Source organism: Emydura macquarii, unplaced genomic scaffold (genome assembly GCF_026122565.2).
Source record: "Emydura macquarii macquarii isolate MOO-44397 ecotype Brisbane River unplaced genomic scaffold, CSIRO-AGI_Emac_v2 contig_3692, whole genome shotgun sequence".
In the NCBI taxonomy this organism is placed as follows: domain Eukaryota; kingdom Metazoa; phylum Chordata; order Testudines; family Chelidae; genus Emydura; species Emydura macquarii.
In genome coordinates, this window is record NW_027133829.1 from 7,985,162 (window position 1) to 8,003,340 (window position 18,179).

An 18,179-nucleotide genomic window follows, 5' to 3' on the forward strand; every position below is an offset into this window, starting at 1 on the left:
CAGTGCAACAGAATAGAATAAAACAAGCCTGCTAGACTTACAGAGACTTTGAGACTGGATTTAATTTCCATTTTAAAGACTATTAATGAAATCCTGACTTCACTGCTGTCAATGGGAGCTTTCATCCCATTGGGGCTGGGATTGCAACATAGAAGTTTTTCAGGGCAGAGAGTTATGCCTACACGGTAGCTAGCGGGAGCCCTGACCTCAGTTGGTGGCGCTAGGCACTACCGCAGCAGTGTATCTCTTCAGTAGCAGGGGCTAAATGAGCACGTCAAACCTGTCCTCTGTTTCCTACAGTCTTCTTGTAGAATGTCCAGTTAAATCCAGGGTTTCCGTCCATATCTTCAAGGTGCTCCATGGTCTATGCCCAGGAGAGCTACAAAACCCTAAAGTTTTGGGATGAGGACTGTGGCCAACCAGCCCCACTCCTCAGGCACAGTGGAACTTTCTATCACAAGGGTAAAGTTTGTCCGTGCAGCAGGCAGAGCTTTGTCAGGCGCTGGTCCCAGCCTGTGGAGTGAACTCCCCAAATCTACCGTGTGCAAGGTGTACTTCTCTGACCTGCCTTCCCTAACATAAACCCAGAGTAGGGTTGGATGTATTTTTAAAACAAACTCACAAACTTAACCTTACCAAAACAAAACATTCCACTGCACGCAAAATTCTCCCCCTGGAGAGAGGATGAGAAGGATAACAAACTACATCTGATAATGTTAGTCATTCCCTTAATGCTTTGCTGAGAGACACTTAGATGTTACAGTGATCAGGGCAGTATGAAGACAAAAGTAGGACAGAACATGATAGAATAGATTTGTAAAATAAATAACAAGTAAAAGCTAAAACCCATATTTTTTTGAGAGTTCTAAGTAGAAGCCTTGGGAAAATGAAATGATATTTAAAAAACCCTTGACATTTATGGTATTTACATGTTGTTTCCAACTTTTGAAAAAGGTACCAACTTGCAAAAAAAGAGCTAGGCAGTCTCACTGTGTGGGGTTTTTTGTATGTAAGTAGGCCTATTTCACTCCTATATTATCCACTTTTTGAGAACCCCAATTAAGAATTCATTTTGGACACACATCAGCTTGCATCCCCCCGTAGCGTTCTGAACTTTGTGTGTTCTCTGTTTTATAGCTATTCCCATGGAACATCTTCCAAACGTAGCCATTTTGTAAAAACTTGATGAAAAACTGAATTTCTGGGTTGCGGAAATGCCCTGGATTGAAGTGACCAATGTTTTTGCACAAGAATCTTGTGGAAAAATATATTTTTATGCAGGTCTGGCTTTAAACCTGGTAAATAAGCTCCTCATGATGCCCATGCTCTGTTGGTCCATCTGTCTATCTGAGGTCCTTAGATGGCTCCCATCACTGTAATATCTGAACACCTCACACTCCTTAAAATATGTATCCTCTCAACAATCCCCATGAGGCAGGGCTGTGCTGTTATCACCATTGTACAGATGGGGAGCTGAGGTATAGAGGGTGATTTGCCCCAGGTCACTCCGGAATCCTGTAACAGATCTCCTGGGTCTTAGGTTAGCGTCTTAACCACAGACCATCTTTCCTCTCTAGGGGAGAGAGACCGCAAGGCCTTCTAGGGATCTGCCTTCAGCCTTTTTCACTTGGTACCATGTCCAAACTGAGATGGGATTTGAACATGGTAGTAACAGATGGGGGAATGTGAGTGAACATTCTTTGTTTTGTAGACATCGGCAGGCTCCCTCTCCCATCAGGGAAGAAGAAAGGGGGGAAAAATCCCATTATGATCCTTTGTTCAGCCTTTTCTCTGAGTTCTCTCCAGGGATCTGAACACAGTGCACCTTATCTTTTAAAAAGCAGAAAAGCAATTATCTAGCCAGAGACCTTTGCAAGGCCGCTTGATGTAGCCAGAGGCGGGGAGTGATGCTTATCCAGCCACAATCTCTGCAGATACAGAAACTCACACTTGCATAGACTGGGAAAGCAAGAGTTCCTGCTGCTAAGGGTTTGGGCTGCGAGATAGGAGGAGATGCAGTCCTGCTCCTTCCATTTCCGCTACCAGGCCCTTATCTTGTGTTTGTAGATGAAGCTTGACGTTTGCTTGAAAGACACAGTAGTCTTTGGGTCACACTCTGCTTTCAGTTACACTGGGGTTCATCTGGAGTGACTATGGATATAGGGCTCACTCGGGATCCTTTGAAAGACTGTGGTGTTTTTGTCATTAAATCTGTGGAATCAGGATCTGGCCCATAGGTGCAACTGAGAGCAGAAATCGCCCCCCCCTTTTTTTTGTCTATATTTGTGTGGCAGGACGCAAGGAGCTGACAATCAGGAAATACATTTTTTAAACATGGGGGAGCCAGAGGAACCACCCACCAGCACGGAAGGGGTGAAGGAGAGCCTCTGGGCCCAGCTGGCCAGGCCTGGAGGGGAGGGAGAGAAGAGGAGGGAGCCTGGCTCAGTTCAGGGCTGACCCGCGAAGAGACCGGAGCTAGCTCTCTCCTTACCTGAAGGGAAGGGGTCACTAGCCTGCCAGCTGAGGCGGCCAACACGGACCAACCAGTGTCTTCCTGGCAAAGGAGACTTAGAAAGAGGCCTAGGAGCATCCGGCCTGAGAGGGGATCAGAGCACAGAGACCTTGTGGGGGTCCAATCCTGCCAAACTTAGGGTGCTGTGCCTGGAGGAACCTGGGATCACAGCAGGACACCATCCAGGGTGTACCAGGGGGCACTACTAGGAGACAAGGGCCACAGGAACTTGGACCATAGGGGCCAGACCCCAAACTAAAGAGGCAAAGGCAGGAAGCAGCCCAGGGCAGTGAATGTAGACGCCATGTTGGAGGTGCCCTACTCCGGGATGATTTATACAAGGCCTGAAGCTGGGTGCAGTGGGAGGGTCCGGATCCCCCTAACCTTCTGCCTTGAAGACTGATCTTGACCACCGAAATGGGCAGGAAGCCAGGTACTCCAGCCACTAGGCCCTCCAAGCCCACATCCCTCCCCTCACCCTCTCTCTACACTTCGTTGTTCTGGGGATTGGGGGTTGCGTTATTCCAGCCTTTGCATCTTGTCAACACTTTCACTGGTGTGAACTGGGTGCAGAACATTGCCTTTCCCATCTGACTGTTTTACATCCACTTTTTACAGGTGTAAACGGTATCCTATGGTATGAGTCAGTGGTGAATCCGTCTCCCAGTGTATGACCTACTGTAGAGTTGAACTGTGTCGCATGAGGCCAATTTGAATTGGGTCCCCTAACCTGCAGGGGTTGCACAGTTGTAACTCCATAAAATGAGTCTGGCAGAGATTCCTTTCATAGATCCCAAGGCCAGAAGGGACCATTGTGATCATCTAGTCTGACCTCCTGTGTAACACGGGCCACAGAACTTCCCCCAAAATAATTCCTAGAGCAGATCTTTTAGAAAAACATCCCATCTTGATCTAAAAATTGTCAGTGATGGAGAATTCACTATGACCCTTGGTCAATCGTTCCAATAATTGCCAGTTAATTGCCCTCACTGTCAAAAATGTACACCTTATTTCCAGTCGGAATTTGTCTAGCTTCAATTTCCAGCCATTGGAATGTGTTCTATCTTTCTCTACTAGCTTGAAGAGCCCGTTATTAAATATTTGTTCCCCGTGTAGATATCTATATACAATAATTAAAAAATCCCTTAACAGTCTCTTTGTTAATATAAATAGACTGAAGAAGATCTATCACGACAAGGCATGTTTTCTAATCTTTTAGTCAGTCTTGTGGCTCTGCTCTGAACCCTCTACAATTTATCGAAAGCCTTCTTGAATTGCGGGCACCAGATCTGGACACAGTATTCCAGCAGTGGTCACACCAGTGCTAAATGCAGAGATAAAATAACCTCTGTATTCATGCTTGAGATTCCGCTGGTTATGCATCCTAGGATCGCATTAGCTCTTTGGGCCGGAGTGTCACATTGGGAGTTTGTGTTCAGCTAATTATCCACCACAACCCGCAAATCTTCTTCAGAGTCGCTGCTTCCCAGGGTAGAGTCCCCATTGTGTAACTAGGGCCTCATTCTTTGTTCCTAGATGTATACATTTACATTTAGCCGTATTAAAATGCACATTGTTTTCTGGTGCCCAGTTTTACCAAGCGATCCAGATTGGTCTCTATCAGTGACCTGTCCTCTTCGTTATTTACCACTCTGCCAAGACTTTATCAGTGATGGTTTTATATTTTCTTCCAGGTTGCTGATAAAAACGTTAAGCAACTTAGGGCCAAGAACTGATCCCTGTGGAGCCCCACTGAAAACAGACCCACTGAATGACGACTCCTCATTTACAATTACATTTTGAGACCTAGCAGCTGGTCAATTTGTAATCCACTTAATATGTGCTGTGTTCATTTTATATTGTTCTACTTTTTTAATAAAAATGTCCTGTGATAGCAAAATGCCTCTGCAGGGAGAAAGGCTTCGGGTGCCTGTGAAGGCGAGGCGGGGAATAGTCTGCAGGTCTCTGGTGTTGGGGGAAAGGAAGCAGACACCCTGGGATATGCCACTCCCTCCACCCGTATAGCTGTCCTCCCACCTCTGTGGGAGCAGGACGGCCTCTGGAACCAGGCTGCTGTTGTTTTCTCTGCACAATCCTTCCTCTCCAAGGTGTGCAGGGACAGTGCAGCAGATGACTCCTTTGGAGCAGCAGTGACCCGAACATGGCATGGGGTGGAAAGTAGCAGCTTTCCTGAGCGGCCCCTGCTCAGTCCCACCATTAGCGTGTACCCTGTGTCCCCATAGATTTGGGGCAGAGGGGGAAGTAAGGAGTGTGCCAATATTCAAATAAAGCTTTAAACCCAGGAAAAGTAATGTCAGTAGGAGTTACTGAAGTGGATTGGTGGAAGACTCGGCTCTGTGCTGTATAACACTGGGCATTCTCCCAAGAAGCCTATGAAAGCCCAGGGTGAGTTCAGGACAGAACTACAGCTTTAATTTAGACTAACTTTGAGTTCGGTGCTGTGTTTCTTCCAGTGTGCGTGGGGGACTGAGTGGTTTAGACTGTCAAACTCATTAAAGATTTGAAATCATCTCCTTACATAGACACACACATGGGTCCTGACTTTTCTGCGTTTGAACTGCAGCCAATGCTTTTGTGCTCATTAGGCACTGTGTTGACATTTTTTTTTCTTCCCTCAAACAGGTGTATATCATAAACGTAACATGGTCCGACTCAACTTCCCAGACCATCTACCGGAGATACAGCAAATTCTTTGACCTGCAGGTAACAATTCATTTTGCTTATTGGAGATATTACTCCTGTTTCTGTTTGTATATTTTCACACCATCATAAGAACATTAAATAAGACTTTGCACGTACATAGCTTGTTGCATCGAATGATCTCAAAGCACTTTGCAGACTTGGATTACTCATCACAGGACGTGAGATGGGTAAATCAGTATTATCCTTCCTGTTTTACAGAAGGGTTAATTGAGCCATTGAAAGGTTAAGGCCCAGATTGTCAAGAATGACTTCTAGTTTTGGGTGCCTAACTTTAAACACCCAGGGCCTATCTTTCAGAAGTGTCTTGCTCGCGGTCACACAATGAGTCAGCAGTAGAGATGGGATTAGAACTCAAGAGTCCTGATGCCTAGTCCTCTCTTCTAACTATGAACCCATCCTCCCCTTCCGGAGATAGGAGCAAAAGCCAGGAGTGCTGATGCCTAGGGTGTGTGTACACTAGAAATAATCACATGGCACAGCTGCAACTGTGCAACTGCTGCTATAGCGTAGACACTACAGTGACAGAAGGGGGTTCTTCCGGCACTGTAGTAAATTCAGCACTCTGAGCGGTGGTCATCTGAAGAATTCTTCCATTGATCTATATTCTTCCATTGAAGTGTGTACAGGTCAGCTTAACTACCTTGCAGAGGGTGTGAAGTTTTTCACAGTCTAGAACAATGTAGTTAAGTCGACCCAACTTTGTACTCTGAACCAAGCCCCAGCTTTAAACACTAGAACATGCTTCCTGTTTGTATTACACGTCTCTGTATTTTGATGTTCCTGTACGCTGTTTCATCATTACCTCTCCAGCAGTAGCCAGCGTTGGTATGAAAACGAACTTTTCTTTATGCTGGCTTGTGTGTTTTTCCCAAATTACAAAATTCAGCATTGGTACCAGCTATTTAATGATTTATTATGCTGTTCCTAGGCTGTTGGAAGGCTAGTTAGCGGGTTCCTGCTTGGTATCTGATTAGCAGTCATCCACTGCTATCTTTCTAGACAGCTAGAGCATAATTGGCTGGGATTATAAAATCACCTTGACGTGCAGTGATTGCTCAGTCACACTTGGGGAGAGCTCGACCCTGCCTCCAGGAGCTCCTGAATTTTGGGAAAAGGTTGATCTGTGTCTGAAACTTGTGGTTTGGTTTTTTGTGTATTTAGAATACTAAGCAAGTTCCCTCTAGCCAGTCCTCTGCATATGCACAGCCTGCCAGGAACTTCAAAGCCACGTCATGACAGAGGATGTCAAACCTGTTCGTCATGCTGAACCTGCAAGGAACAGGCTCCTCAATCGTTGGGTGGCCAGTGGAAGACCCTTAAAGAGGTCTGATTTTCAGAATCAGCTCCTTTTGAACTGTCTGCAGCTGAGCACCCTAAATCACTTTTGAAAAATGCACGCGATAGTGCTTTAGGGTCTTCTACAAAAGGTAGTGAGTCCCACAACCCAAATCCCCCGTTTGTGATACGGGTGAAATGAAATGGAATGAAGGCAGAAAAGGGTACATTCATCATCTTTCCGTATGTTTCCTTTTGCATTCCCACCCCTCGCCCCACCCATTGACTGGGTTGAAATGTGTAGACTGAGCAGAACCAAAGCCATAGATGATAAGCCTCAAGCGCAGTTGTTTCGCTGTGGTTGATGTTATGGTTGTTCACTGATGAGCAGCTTTCTAAGGATGTGTATTTGTATAAGAGGAAAGGTCATGGCCAAAACAGTTGTTTCTCTCTCTCTTTTTTTAAATTTTTTTTTTAAGCTCCAGTTCTGTTTTCATGTATATGTTCTTCTGGGTCTCCTGGCCTTTCCTGGTAGGTTTGAAAAGTTCCCATCAAGCTGAAGTTATCAATGGGGTTAGTGTGTTGGACAGGAAATGATGTCTCAATCAGGGAGAGTGAGTCTTGAAAGGTCCCATTGATAAGTGCAAGTGCCTAGCGCCAGTGAAAAAACTCCCGCTTGTGTAACGCGGCTCCCCCCCGCTAGAAAATATTACAAGAAAGGAATGACATTCCCTCATTTAACCCTTTTCCCTCCCAGGAAATTCGGGAGTTGCCCTTTGTGCAAAGGGTGTACAAAGAAAGTTGCCGCATTCCTTAAGAAGGAAGGGAAGACAGAATCCCTCCAGTGGTTAGAGCTCAGGGTTTGAAGTTAAAGGACCAGGGTTCTCATCTCAGATCAGCTAGTGACTCTCTGGGCAAGTCACTTCATTTTTCTGTGCCTCAATTTCCCCATATGCAAAATGGGAGCCGTGATGCATGCATGCTATTGTAAGGTGCTTTGAGATCTGCAGGTTAAAAACACTAGTGGAGAGCAGAGTGTTATTGTTATTTTATTCATATTAATTATGCTGGACTCCTGGTGAAGATGGGCATCACTAATTCTATCAGCAAAGAGGCATGCACTGTACCCACTTCCCTCATAGCAGCTTTAATTGTAATTCTATGAAAGCTCAGCATCAGGGATTTAAATGTTAAATCAGCTCACTTGGAACTTCTGCAGTGGGTCTAAGAGGCGAGTTAGAAAGGCAAAGACCAAAGTGGCGTTTCACGGGATGCCTTCTCTCTGCCACTAACTCCTCGCTTCATCTGTGCTGACTTTCCTATCCTAGGAGAGGGCAAAAATCCACATCCCCAACACAGCATGCAAATAAAGGGGCTTTGAGTGGGTGTCCTACCAGTTGCTCCCAGCCCAGGCCCTCCCACCCCATGTAGGCACCCCACGGCCACCCTTTGTGGTGTCACTTACACCTGTGCAGAGCAGGGTTGCTACTTCAGCCGGTTGTAACTGCCATGGGTGTACTCTGGTTAGTGCCTTCCTGTAGTTTGCAGCTCTGTTCACTATGCCTACCCCTCGCCACATGGCTGCTGCGGTGTGGTGCTTCATAGGGCACAGAGGTTGGCATGTCCCCCAGCGTTGCTTCCCCTGCAGAGTGCAGTAGCAGTGGTTCTGCTGTGTAGTGGACTCGAGTTCCCCTTGAGGGTTGCGGGATTCACCTGATGGAGAGAAACATGGTGCTGTTGAGATGGGACAATAAGCTCTTTGGGGCAGACGCTGTCTCTTTTGTTCTGTATTTGTACCACGCCTCGTGCAGTGGAGTCCTGGTCCATGGCTGGGGCTCCCAAGGGTTACTGCAATTAAAGGAAAAACTGATCAGATTCTCAGGAGTGACGAGCGAGATTTTAAATTTGAAACAAGTTTCAGCACCCATTGTGGTATGAGGAAGAGATTAAAATGATATCTGGGCCTTCATTGCAAAATCCAACTCGACGTGTTAATCCCCAGTTCCCAAAGCAAAGCTCTGATGTGTCTGGACCTAAAGTTTTGATCTGGCCCACAGGACAGGCTGTGGGGACATTACCTGGTTCCCGATGAGCAAGGCAATAACTCCAGCTTCCCTTTGCCCAAACCCTGGGGGTGTCTAGGAGGCTGACCGGGGTGGAAGGTGGGGGAGATGTCAGACTCCACACTCAGGGCCATAGGGATGGGCTGACCCCTGCCCTGGGAAGATTTGATTGTGTGCTTGGTGAGTAAGGTAACACTGTGAAGTGTCTTTGCATAATCAAGTCATTTACTCCTCCCCCCACTCTCCCTATTGCACTATAAGCAGAAAATCAAGCGAGCACTCAGTGGTCTAATGCAAAGCTGACTCAGAGGCACTGTGTGTGTCCAAAACAGCTGGAGTTTTCAGCCCCTCTGCCAGACAAGCATGTCCCATTGTGTCTGTGAGGTATACGAGGCACTTCTGGGCTTTGCTGTGCACCTATATGTGTTTCTTTTTGCTTCTGAATGGACATGGAATAACAAGGAATGCTTGTAATGACTTAATCAAAACTGCAAGGGCTGATGTTGACAGTGATACCTGATAGCACTCCGGGGGCAAGCTGCAGAGCCGCCTGGGAGAGGAGAGAAAGGAATACAAATAATTAATTTTGTTGCTACAATTTCATTTCTTTTAAAAAGCCCGCCCTTTTCCACTTGCAGTCTCCATGGGAAATGACTCGGTGATTTCAGAACCCATGAGGGTTGTGCTAGATACTTCCATGGTGAAAAGTTCCAGGGGGGTAGCTGTGTTAGTCTGTACGCAGCAAAAACAATGGGAGTCCTGTAGCACCTTAAAGACTAACAAATTTCTGTGGCGATAAGCTTTTGTGGGCTGCAACCCACTTCGTCAGTTGTTGAAGTATGGCAACTTTCAAGTCAGCTACAGAGTGTCCTGGGAGATTGAAGTGATCTCCTACTGGCTTATGGATGTTACCATTTTTTATGTCTGATTTGTGTCCATTTATTCTTTTGCATAGTGACAGTCCGGTTTGGCCAATGTACATGGCAGAGGGGCATTGCTGGCACATGATGGCATATGTTACATTAGTGGATGTGCAGGTGAATGAGCTCTTGATGATGTGGCTGGTGCGATTAGGACCTGTGATGGTGTCACTAGAGTCAATGTGCAGGCAGAGCTGGCAATGGGGTTTGTTGCAGGGATAGGTTCCTGGATAGTTGCCATACTTCAACAACAAAACTTCAAAAACAGACTTCAGTGAGAAACTGCAGAGCTGGAACTCATCTGCAAACTTGACACAATCAGACTGGGTCTGAACAGGGACTTGGAATGGTTCTGTCATTACAAGAAGTAATTGTCACTGTTCACACATTCTCACCTTCTAATCAACGGTTGTGAATAGGCCTCTTCTACCCTAACTGTTAGCACTTGCCCTCCCCATTGTTGTTTCTTACCCTTGGATGTATATATATACCTCCTATCTGTGATTTCCCCTTCATGCATCTGACAAAGTGGGTTGCAGCCCACGAAAGCTTACGCCTGCAGAAATTTATTAGTCTTTAAGGTGCTACAAGACTCTCTTGTTTCTGCTAGATACTGTTTCTCCTGAATACTTTCTAGCAAACTTTCTTCTTCAGCCCTGCGTGCGTTGAGTCAGGCCCGGTTCTGTTACACTGAAGCAAATCCCAGGTAACTTCAGTGGAGTTACTCCAAATTTGCAGGGGTGTAGGTGATCTGAATCAGGGGCTGGAATGTTTTCAGGAAAACGAATAGGGCAACATGTTTAAACTTGCTGTGAAATTTAAGAGCTGCAGATTGCTGAATGAACCATAGCGCGTGTGAATGCCATTTAAACGGGTCCCTGTTCTATAATGCTTGGTAAAATAACTCCTCGTCCCACACTTCCTTTTGAGGGCTGGAGATTTATAAAATGGGGTTTAAATTAAATGATGCAGTAATCTCCCAATTTAATTGGCGACAAAGTCCCATCCAGTAATCTGGGTCAAAATCTTGGCATCAGAATGTGTGCTGGGGTTGAAATTTCAGTAAATAGGGTCAACATTCATTTAAATAATGCTAGTACTTGTCTCATTATATGTTGCCTTCCAGCTTGTGGAGCACCTGTGCAGAGCAAATGCAAAACTGGGGTTAAAAATGCTACTATGTCAGACTGGTAGCATTTGACACCCGTTTTGCACAGAAGTAAATGACTGCACAAATGCTACCTTTCCAGTGTATAGCAGCATTTTTACCCTCACTTGACATTGGCTCTGCACAGGTGTAAAGGGAAGGTGCAAGGCAGTGAAGAATCAGGTGTAAATTAACATGAAAGTGGCATTCATTTGTATGGATTGATTGGCAGTCTGTGCGTAAGCAAAATGGGTGTAAATTACTGTGCACTGCTGTAGGGCATGGTAATCTTCAGGGACTGTGTACAACTACTGCTGATTTCAGTGCAGGCCCCTCTCCGCATACCAGCAATGGATTTGGTCTCACCAGCGTTTGGGACGATGCGAGGCATGCACTTCTGCTTTTCTTGTGCACATTTGGTTAGTGATATGCCCCCTTTAGCCCTTTCAGTGTTTCTTACTCACCCACTGACTACCAAATCCATTCAAGATATTCTTAGGACAACATATCTCTGTTTCACACTCCGTCTATGTGCAACAGTTACTTGGCACCATGATTTCCATCACTGCTGAATGTGGTCCAGTCACTTCCATGGGCGTTTCTTCCGCTTACTCCAAGCTACATCTGGCCTCTTTTGCCTGGGTGGGGGGAAATGAATACCAGCAGAACAGTTCAAATAGCAGAACAGAAGGAGAGGGCCAGAGGTGAGGGCGTCTGCCTTTAGGCTGCTTTAGGACGTGTGCATAAGTGATTGGTGTGTGTTTCCAAGGGCTTCTCCTTGTATGTAGTTCTAAAATTTGACTGCATGATCAGGGAAACTGGGTCTGCTTTGGGGAGGCAAGAAGCGAGCATTCCACTTCAACAGAGAAGCAAAGCACCACTCCAGCTGTGTTAGACATGGACTGGGCTGAAGTGAGCTGACTGTGGCATAGGGAGGGTCTTTCATCAGATTTTGTTTTCTCCCGCATGAAGTTCACATTTAACGGCCCCAGTACCTGGTACGGGATAGGCTTCTCCAGCAAGATGAAGACATCTCTTTGTAGCTAGCCCTAACCTACATCTGGAACGTGAGTAATTAGAATCCATCCAAGATCTCCCAGTGTTGCAAATTGATTCGCTAGTCATCGTAACAGGATACGGGCATGTGCTAGTACGGCGGTTCCCAACCTTTTCGAGTGTGTGGATCCCTTTTCAACCTCCAAACATTTCGCGGACCACCACGTGGTACTAGTTTTACTTGAAATTGTACATTTCCTTCGTGGTGATGTTATTATTTTTCGTTTCTGCGGACCCCCTATAGTAGCCTCGTGGACCATCAGGGGTCCGCGGACCACAGGTTGGGAACCGCTGTGCTAGCAGTTCACCCATGCTGCACTCCTAGTGTTGGCCAAATGAGCTTTTAGTGGTGGTAATAATATCTGGCGTTTTTACAGGGCTTTACATATTCAAAGAGCTTTACAGACATGGGGCCTGATTCTTCACTGCCTTACACCTGGTGTAAGCATTGTGCGAAACGGGTGTAAAACGCTGCTCATGCTGGAAGTGAGTGGGAAATTCTGGTCTGGGTGCACTTGACACTATGCAGGGATGTAAATGATTACACAAGATGTAAGAGAGTGGAGAGCTGGAACCTGCAATTAACAAATCCTCCCAACACCCATGTCAGACTGGGAGTTGTTATTAACCCTGTTTTGCAAATGGGGAAATTGATTTCAGAGGTGAATCTAAGCTGGCGAAACTCATCTCTTCTTACAGCCCACTCCATGTGTAAGCTAAATCAGTTCAGGCTCCCGTAAATCCTCAGCCACTTACCAGCAGGTCGCATAAAAAACACACACGTCACCCATGAATTTGACCCAGTGAGTCTACAGGCTCTGTTCTGATCTCACACATGTGTAAATGGGATCTCTTGCTTCCTGTGGTCAGTGATGTTATATCAGGATACGACCAAATCAGACTCTGGACAGAAGGATCAATTCTGCTCTCAGATGTCTGGGCTTTCCGTTGATTTCACTGGGACCTGACAATGTCCGCTGAAGGGTGATTTTTGCCCTATATATATGTATCTGTCCTTTCTCACAATATTGAAATGCGACCCCCTCGGGAGGTGAAACACAGCATCTGTTTTTTAACAGTGTGTAGCTATGCGACACAACAGTTGAGGATGTGAAACGAAGAAGAAGAACATGCCAACGGAAGGCGCAGAAGGAATGTTAAGTAGGCAGAATGAAATTTCCCAACATGATTCCCCCACGTTGACATTTTGGACCACAAACAGACATCTAAAATGTCAGAATTTTGAAAAGACAAATAAATACCTCTTTATTCAAGCATTCGCTCTGCAGATCAGTTTGCAGAAAATATCTACTAGATTCAGTCTTGCTGATCTAAGCTGGTTTTCCTAAAGTGGCACAGAGAGCCAACTCGCTGGCAGCTACTTGGAACATTTAAAAAAATTAAGAATTTTATTAGCAGGATGGAAGCGCTTTTGTTGTTTTCAGGCTGAATATGAAACATCAGGAGCTTCATTTATTATTCCTAGGATCATCCTGATTGTTTATAGAGCAATAATGGAGTAACTGAGCATTAAAAAATGCATTAAACAAAAACTTACCCATAAAAACTATAATTGCAAACTGTAACTCTGTTCTTTTTACCTAGACTGCGGTTCATCAGCAGAGTGCCAGCCGCTCGCTGATTCCTGGTCTGCTGGGTGCTTCTTTATATAAACAGTCACCTTTCTTTCACCACAAAATGTATAAAATATTGTAATAAGTCCACAGCCATCTAGGACATAGTGGTTATAACTATGCTGTGTGCCATGGTCACTCCAAATTTTATGGAGACAGTGGGATTAGCAACCAGATCCTGCTGCTTCAAAAGATCACATTTCTTCCAACTGAGCTGAAAGAGAATCTGCATTGGCTGTGAACAGTACAGCTTGTATGAACTACGGTGGAGCAGTGCTGACTCCATCCTATAGTGGGCAGTTGTATACACTCACACAGAGTCTCTAGCTCTTTCATGACACTATAATCTATTTGTGTAGGACCTACCTAAAAACAATCCTTTGTGTGGTAGAGTTTCCTTTGCCGGTTCTGCCGCAGTGATTAACTGACGAGCTCAGACCTGAGCTGAAGTCATCAGTGATGCAGAGAAACAGACAAGGAGCTAAAAAAGCCAAAAGTTAATTTCAAACCGCATCCACCACAATGAAAGAAAACCCAGTGCGTTTTTTTTTTTACTGATAGGAGGAATGGACAGAGACGTATTTCCAATTTTGTACACGGAGCTCACTGTAAAGCAGGTGGCCTCTTATTGCAAGTCTGACTAAAGATGTTTCAACTCCATCAGATTCCTTTCCAGCCTTCTGTTGTGTAAAACAGCCCATCTAGGTCATAGTTTCTCAACCTGTGGTACACGTACCCCTGGGGGTACGCGAGACACAGGCAGGCAGGGGGTATGCAGCGAAAAACCCAGTGAAGGGAGGTGGGCAGCAGCCACCTGCTTCTGGGGGAGGCGGGCGGTAGCCGCCAGCTTCCTGCCCAGTCCCACCTCCTAGCTGGGAGGTAGACGGCAGCCACCTCAGTCCTGGGCAGCTGAGCAGCAGCCACCGGTTATTGGGACGCCGGGTGGCAGCCGCCTGCGTCTTGCCTGGTCCCAGCTCCCAGGTGGGAGCCCAGCAGCAGCCTCCTGCACCCTGTGAGCTGGGCTTACAGCTGGGTGGCTGCCACCCATGCCCCGGCTCTGAGCCAAGAGACAGCCTCCCACACCCTGGCTTGAAGATGGGCAGCAGCTGCCTGCCGCCTGCCCACATCCCCGGGTCCCAGCTTGGAAGCGTCCTCTGCCCCAGCTCAGAGCCGCCTGCAACTTGCCCAGGTGGCAGCTCCCCTCTCCAGCTCAAAGCCCGGTGCCCAGAAAACAACGTGGAGAGCCCAGCGGTTTGCCCAGTCCTGCAGCTGGGCTCTCCCCGCAGGCTTACTTGTCAATTGACTGCTATGACAGCCCCAGATTTTACCAGTATAAAAAAAGGTTGAGAATCACTGATCTAGGTCATCGATAGTGGTTTGTCCATCGGATGCAATGGCAGTTTCTCTGGGACACACCCGGAGTCCAGCTCCTGCTGTTGGTGGAGACTGGAAAAGAAAGCAGCTGACGTAGTTTAGTGCACAAATGGCTCCTCTCTGTTGGAATCAGAAGTTTGGGAGCAATGTGTAAGAGGAGTTCCTAGCCCGTAGGATGGGCAGGGCTCGGAAGTCTCTGCATAGCTAAGCGTGCGTGTCTCAGCAGGGCTGTTCAGGTGTGTGTTGGTGCATGTGGAACGGGGAGGAGGAGGATTGGCCGCAGGAGTGTTGGGGCAAAGGAAAGGGCACCAGGAAAGGAGTCAGAGTGGGGGAAGAGGTGGATGGAAAACAGGGGTGTGCACAGGAATAAAAATTCGGCTGCTTTTGGAGAGGCTCTTTCTGTGCCCCCTGCAGCTGGTGGAGCTGGCTCGATGCGGCCGGTAAAGTTGGCTCTTGCCCCTCCCCCCACAACCCTGGGACCGGTGGAGCTCGCTTTCCCCTGGTCACTGGAGGAGCTGTTGTCTCCTGTCTGGGGCTGGAGGAGTTCTGTGCCCCTGACTGCACCCCTTGTGCACGCCCCTGATGGAAGTGAGGGAGTACAGCAGCAGGGCTGGAGCTAGGGTGAAGCGGAGTGAAGGAAGCAAGAGAGTGTTTAAAATTAGAGACCTGGTTCACCGGTGCATCATTCCAGTTCTGCACTGGTGGGGCTCCATTGACAAAGCAATGGTTACTCAGGGCCCAGCACTCAAAGCTGTGCCATGTCCCTGTGCATTCCCCCTGTTCTAGGTGATGCTGCTGTCTTGAACAAAGATGGCTTTGAGCCACATACTTGGATCAGAACTTCCCCCAAGTCTGGGGTGCTGGGATTCTGAGTCTTGGTTTGCCCCATTATAGAAATGGGGAACTGCTGAGTAATTCAGATCTAGACCAGGATCCTGATTCTAAACCTCACCCATGAAGTTCAGATCCAAGAGTTTGCTTCAGGCCCATTTCTATTAAAGGGGGTCTGGAGAGAAGGAGATATTCTAGCAACTGGACATTAGAATTTGGTTGGAAAGCTGCCTCTGTAAAAATAGGATTGAAATTGAATCAAGCCTGTGAAAATCCAGAGGAAATCAGAACTTTGCTCCCTCCGCCTGTCTTTCCTGAGAGGTCAGTGCAGGGCACCCAGGTGAAATGGCATCCTTTTTCTTAGTAAACACCAACTGTTGTCCGCTTCCGTGAGCCAAGATTTGCATGTAGGGAAGTCAGAGATGGAACATTTTAAGGGTGATTCAGAAAAACAAATTTTAGGTGCAAGCCCCAGACTACCCCAGCATTACATGAGCCCTCCAACAACTTAGAAAGGTTAGTAGCTATGTAGTGGATCCCACCCTGCAGCTCTGGCTGGGAGGCTTGAATAGTTTTAAGTTGTTCCCATGTAACCGAGGCAGGAGCATTATTGGCTACATCTTGTATTGCACTGCGTCAAGTCAGTTCTGCCCAACACCGGGCCTTAGAGTGGTGGGGAAAACAAAGGAGAATCAAGCAGTCCCCAGAAAAAATAAATGGCTTCTGTGATTATTGAGCCAGGAAGTGGTTTGTCGTAACTGGTTTAATCATTATTTTAAATACTAATTTTCCTTGTGATGCCTTAGATAACAGCGGCCTGGGGCAATGTCTTTATCTTCATTGAATAAATGGAATTGTTTATACATTTCCATCATTATTTAAATGTCCACTTGGAAAACAGTCTGTTCAGTTTCCACTTTTTGTTCCTGAAGAGCCTCCACGTCAAACAAAGACTAGGGCCGCGATGGGAAAATGGCAAAGTGCTTCCCACGCTGCAATAGACGTTGGATCCCATGACAACCTCATATAAGCTGGGATTGTGAAAGGGATTGCCCTATCGCACGTAACCAATTCCTTCCCCCCCTCACCCCCCTTGGGCATTACTGCAATGCACGTGTGACACAGGAAGATCATCCAATAGCGGTGCTGGCTCGGGGACTTTGGGCTGTAGGTCAGCTAAAAATGGCTCAGCATTCCCGGCCCACGAGTAGTTACGTCGCCACTCCAACGAGGTTGCTGAATGTTGCTAGATCTCCCTCTCCAGGAGCTGACTTTGCTGCTGATTTGGGGGAGCTGGCTTAGCCTGCTCATCCAAAAGGATTAATTTCCTCCATAATGCCTAGTGTAATGGGCTGAGCTCCCCCACACTAGCCCTGCGAGAGTGGACTCGGGCCAGGTGGGGTCCAATCAGCTAATTAGGCTGCAAACAGGGGAGCTTTAGGTTGGAAGCAGCAAATTAGAAAGCGGGCTACAGATGGGACTGCTGAGAGAGGCTGCAGGAAGGCAGGCAGCAGTTACTTCCTAGGAAGAGGGAGGAAGTCTTGGAGCTGGTACACCCAGAGAGAGAAGAGGAACCAGAAGTGCAGGAAGTAGAGCAGTCCATGGAAAGAGGAGTGAGGGCAGAGAGAGGAAAGCCCATAACTGCTGAGCTGAGGAACCTGGAGAAGGGGGGGCCCAGATTCCCCTACCAGCCACCAAGGGTGTGCGGTAGAACTGAGGCAGTGAATAGGAAGACAGTCTAGGACTGCTGATGGACTGTACCCTGGAAGGGGGAACGCTGAGTCACCTATGCAAAGGGCTGAGTCATGAAGAGGACATGCAGGTCCTGGAGCGAGAGGAGCTGCAAACTAGAGTCAGAGTGACCGTGTGCAAACTGCGTTGGCCTCAGAATGACCAGGAGGAGGCACCAGCGCAGCGGTGAGTGAGCTAAGGAGAATCTCCCTTAGCTGTAGCACAATTAGGGTTTGTATCTTTGCGGCCCAGCTGCTGAAAGGAGAGATGAGCACACACAAGTGAGTCTCTCCATTGCATCCAGTAGAGGGCAATCGTCCATCTACAGTGCACCTCTAGCAATGGCAAGTGAACCTCTCTCATTTACCCTGGAGCACTCATGTGCTTGAATCAATATTGAAGCATTTTATCACGTTCCATTAAACTTCTTCCTCATGTTGTTGTTGTTGTCTTGTTCCATGAGACTCATGAAGTTGGAGAATGAATTCAGCGACTCTAACTTTCTCCTCATCCCTCAGAATTAAATGTAAAACCAGCATCGAAGGAAATCTGGCAATGCAACAAAGAACAGGGCACAGCACAGATGTCTAGCAGACAAAATTATAACAAGAGCCAATGGCTGGAAGTTGAATTTGCACCAACTCGGACAGGAAATAAGATGTAAATTTTTAACGGAGGGGCACAACTTACTAAGGGTTGTGGTAAATTCTCAATCACTGGCAATTTTAAAATCCAGATTCGATGTTTTTCTAAAGATCTGCTCTAGTTTAAATGAATTATTTTGCGGAAGTCCTATGGCCTATGTTACGCAAGTCAGAGCAGATGATCACAGTGATCCCTTTTGGCCTTAGGATCTATGACAGAGCGCTCGAAGAATAGCATTTAATTCCTGCCTTGCCATTACTCTCTTGT

The 18,179-nt window shown here is 46.8% G+C and overlaps 1 protein-coding gene across 4 annotated transcripts in view; it reads left to right on the forward strand.

Moving 5' to 3' along the window:
* The window catches only part of SH3PXD2A (SH3 and PX domains 2A), a 340,171-nt gene that overhangs the window by 56,563 nt on the left and 265,429 nt on the right, over positions 1-18,179 (forward strand). For all 4 annotated transcript variants that reach the window (XM_067537043.1, XM_067537044.1, XM_067537042.1 and 1 more), the window contains one exon: positions 5,156-5,236. In XM_067537043.1, the coding sequence (XP_067393144.1) occupies positions 5,156-5,236 (81 nt within the window). The remainder of the gene's footprint in view (positions 1-5,155; positions 5,237-18,179) is intronic.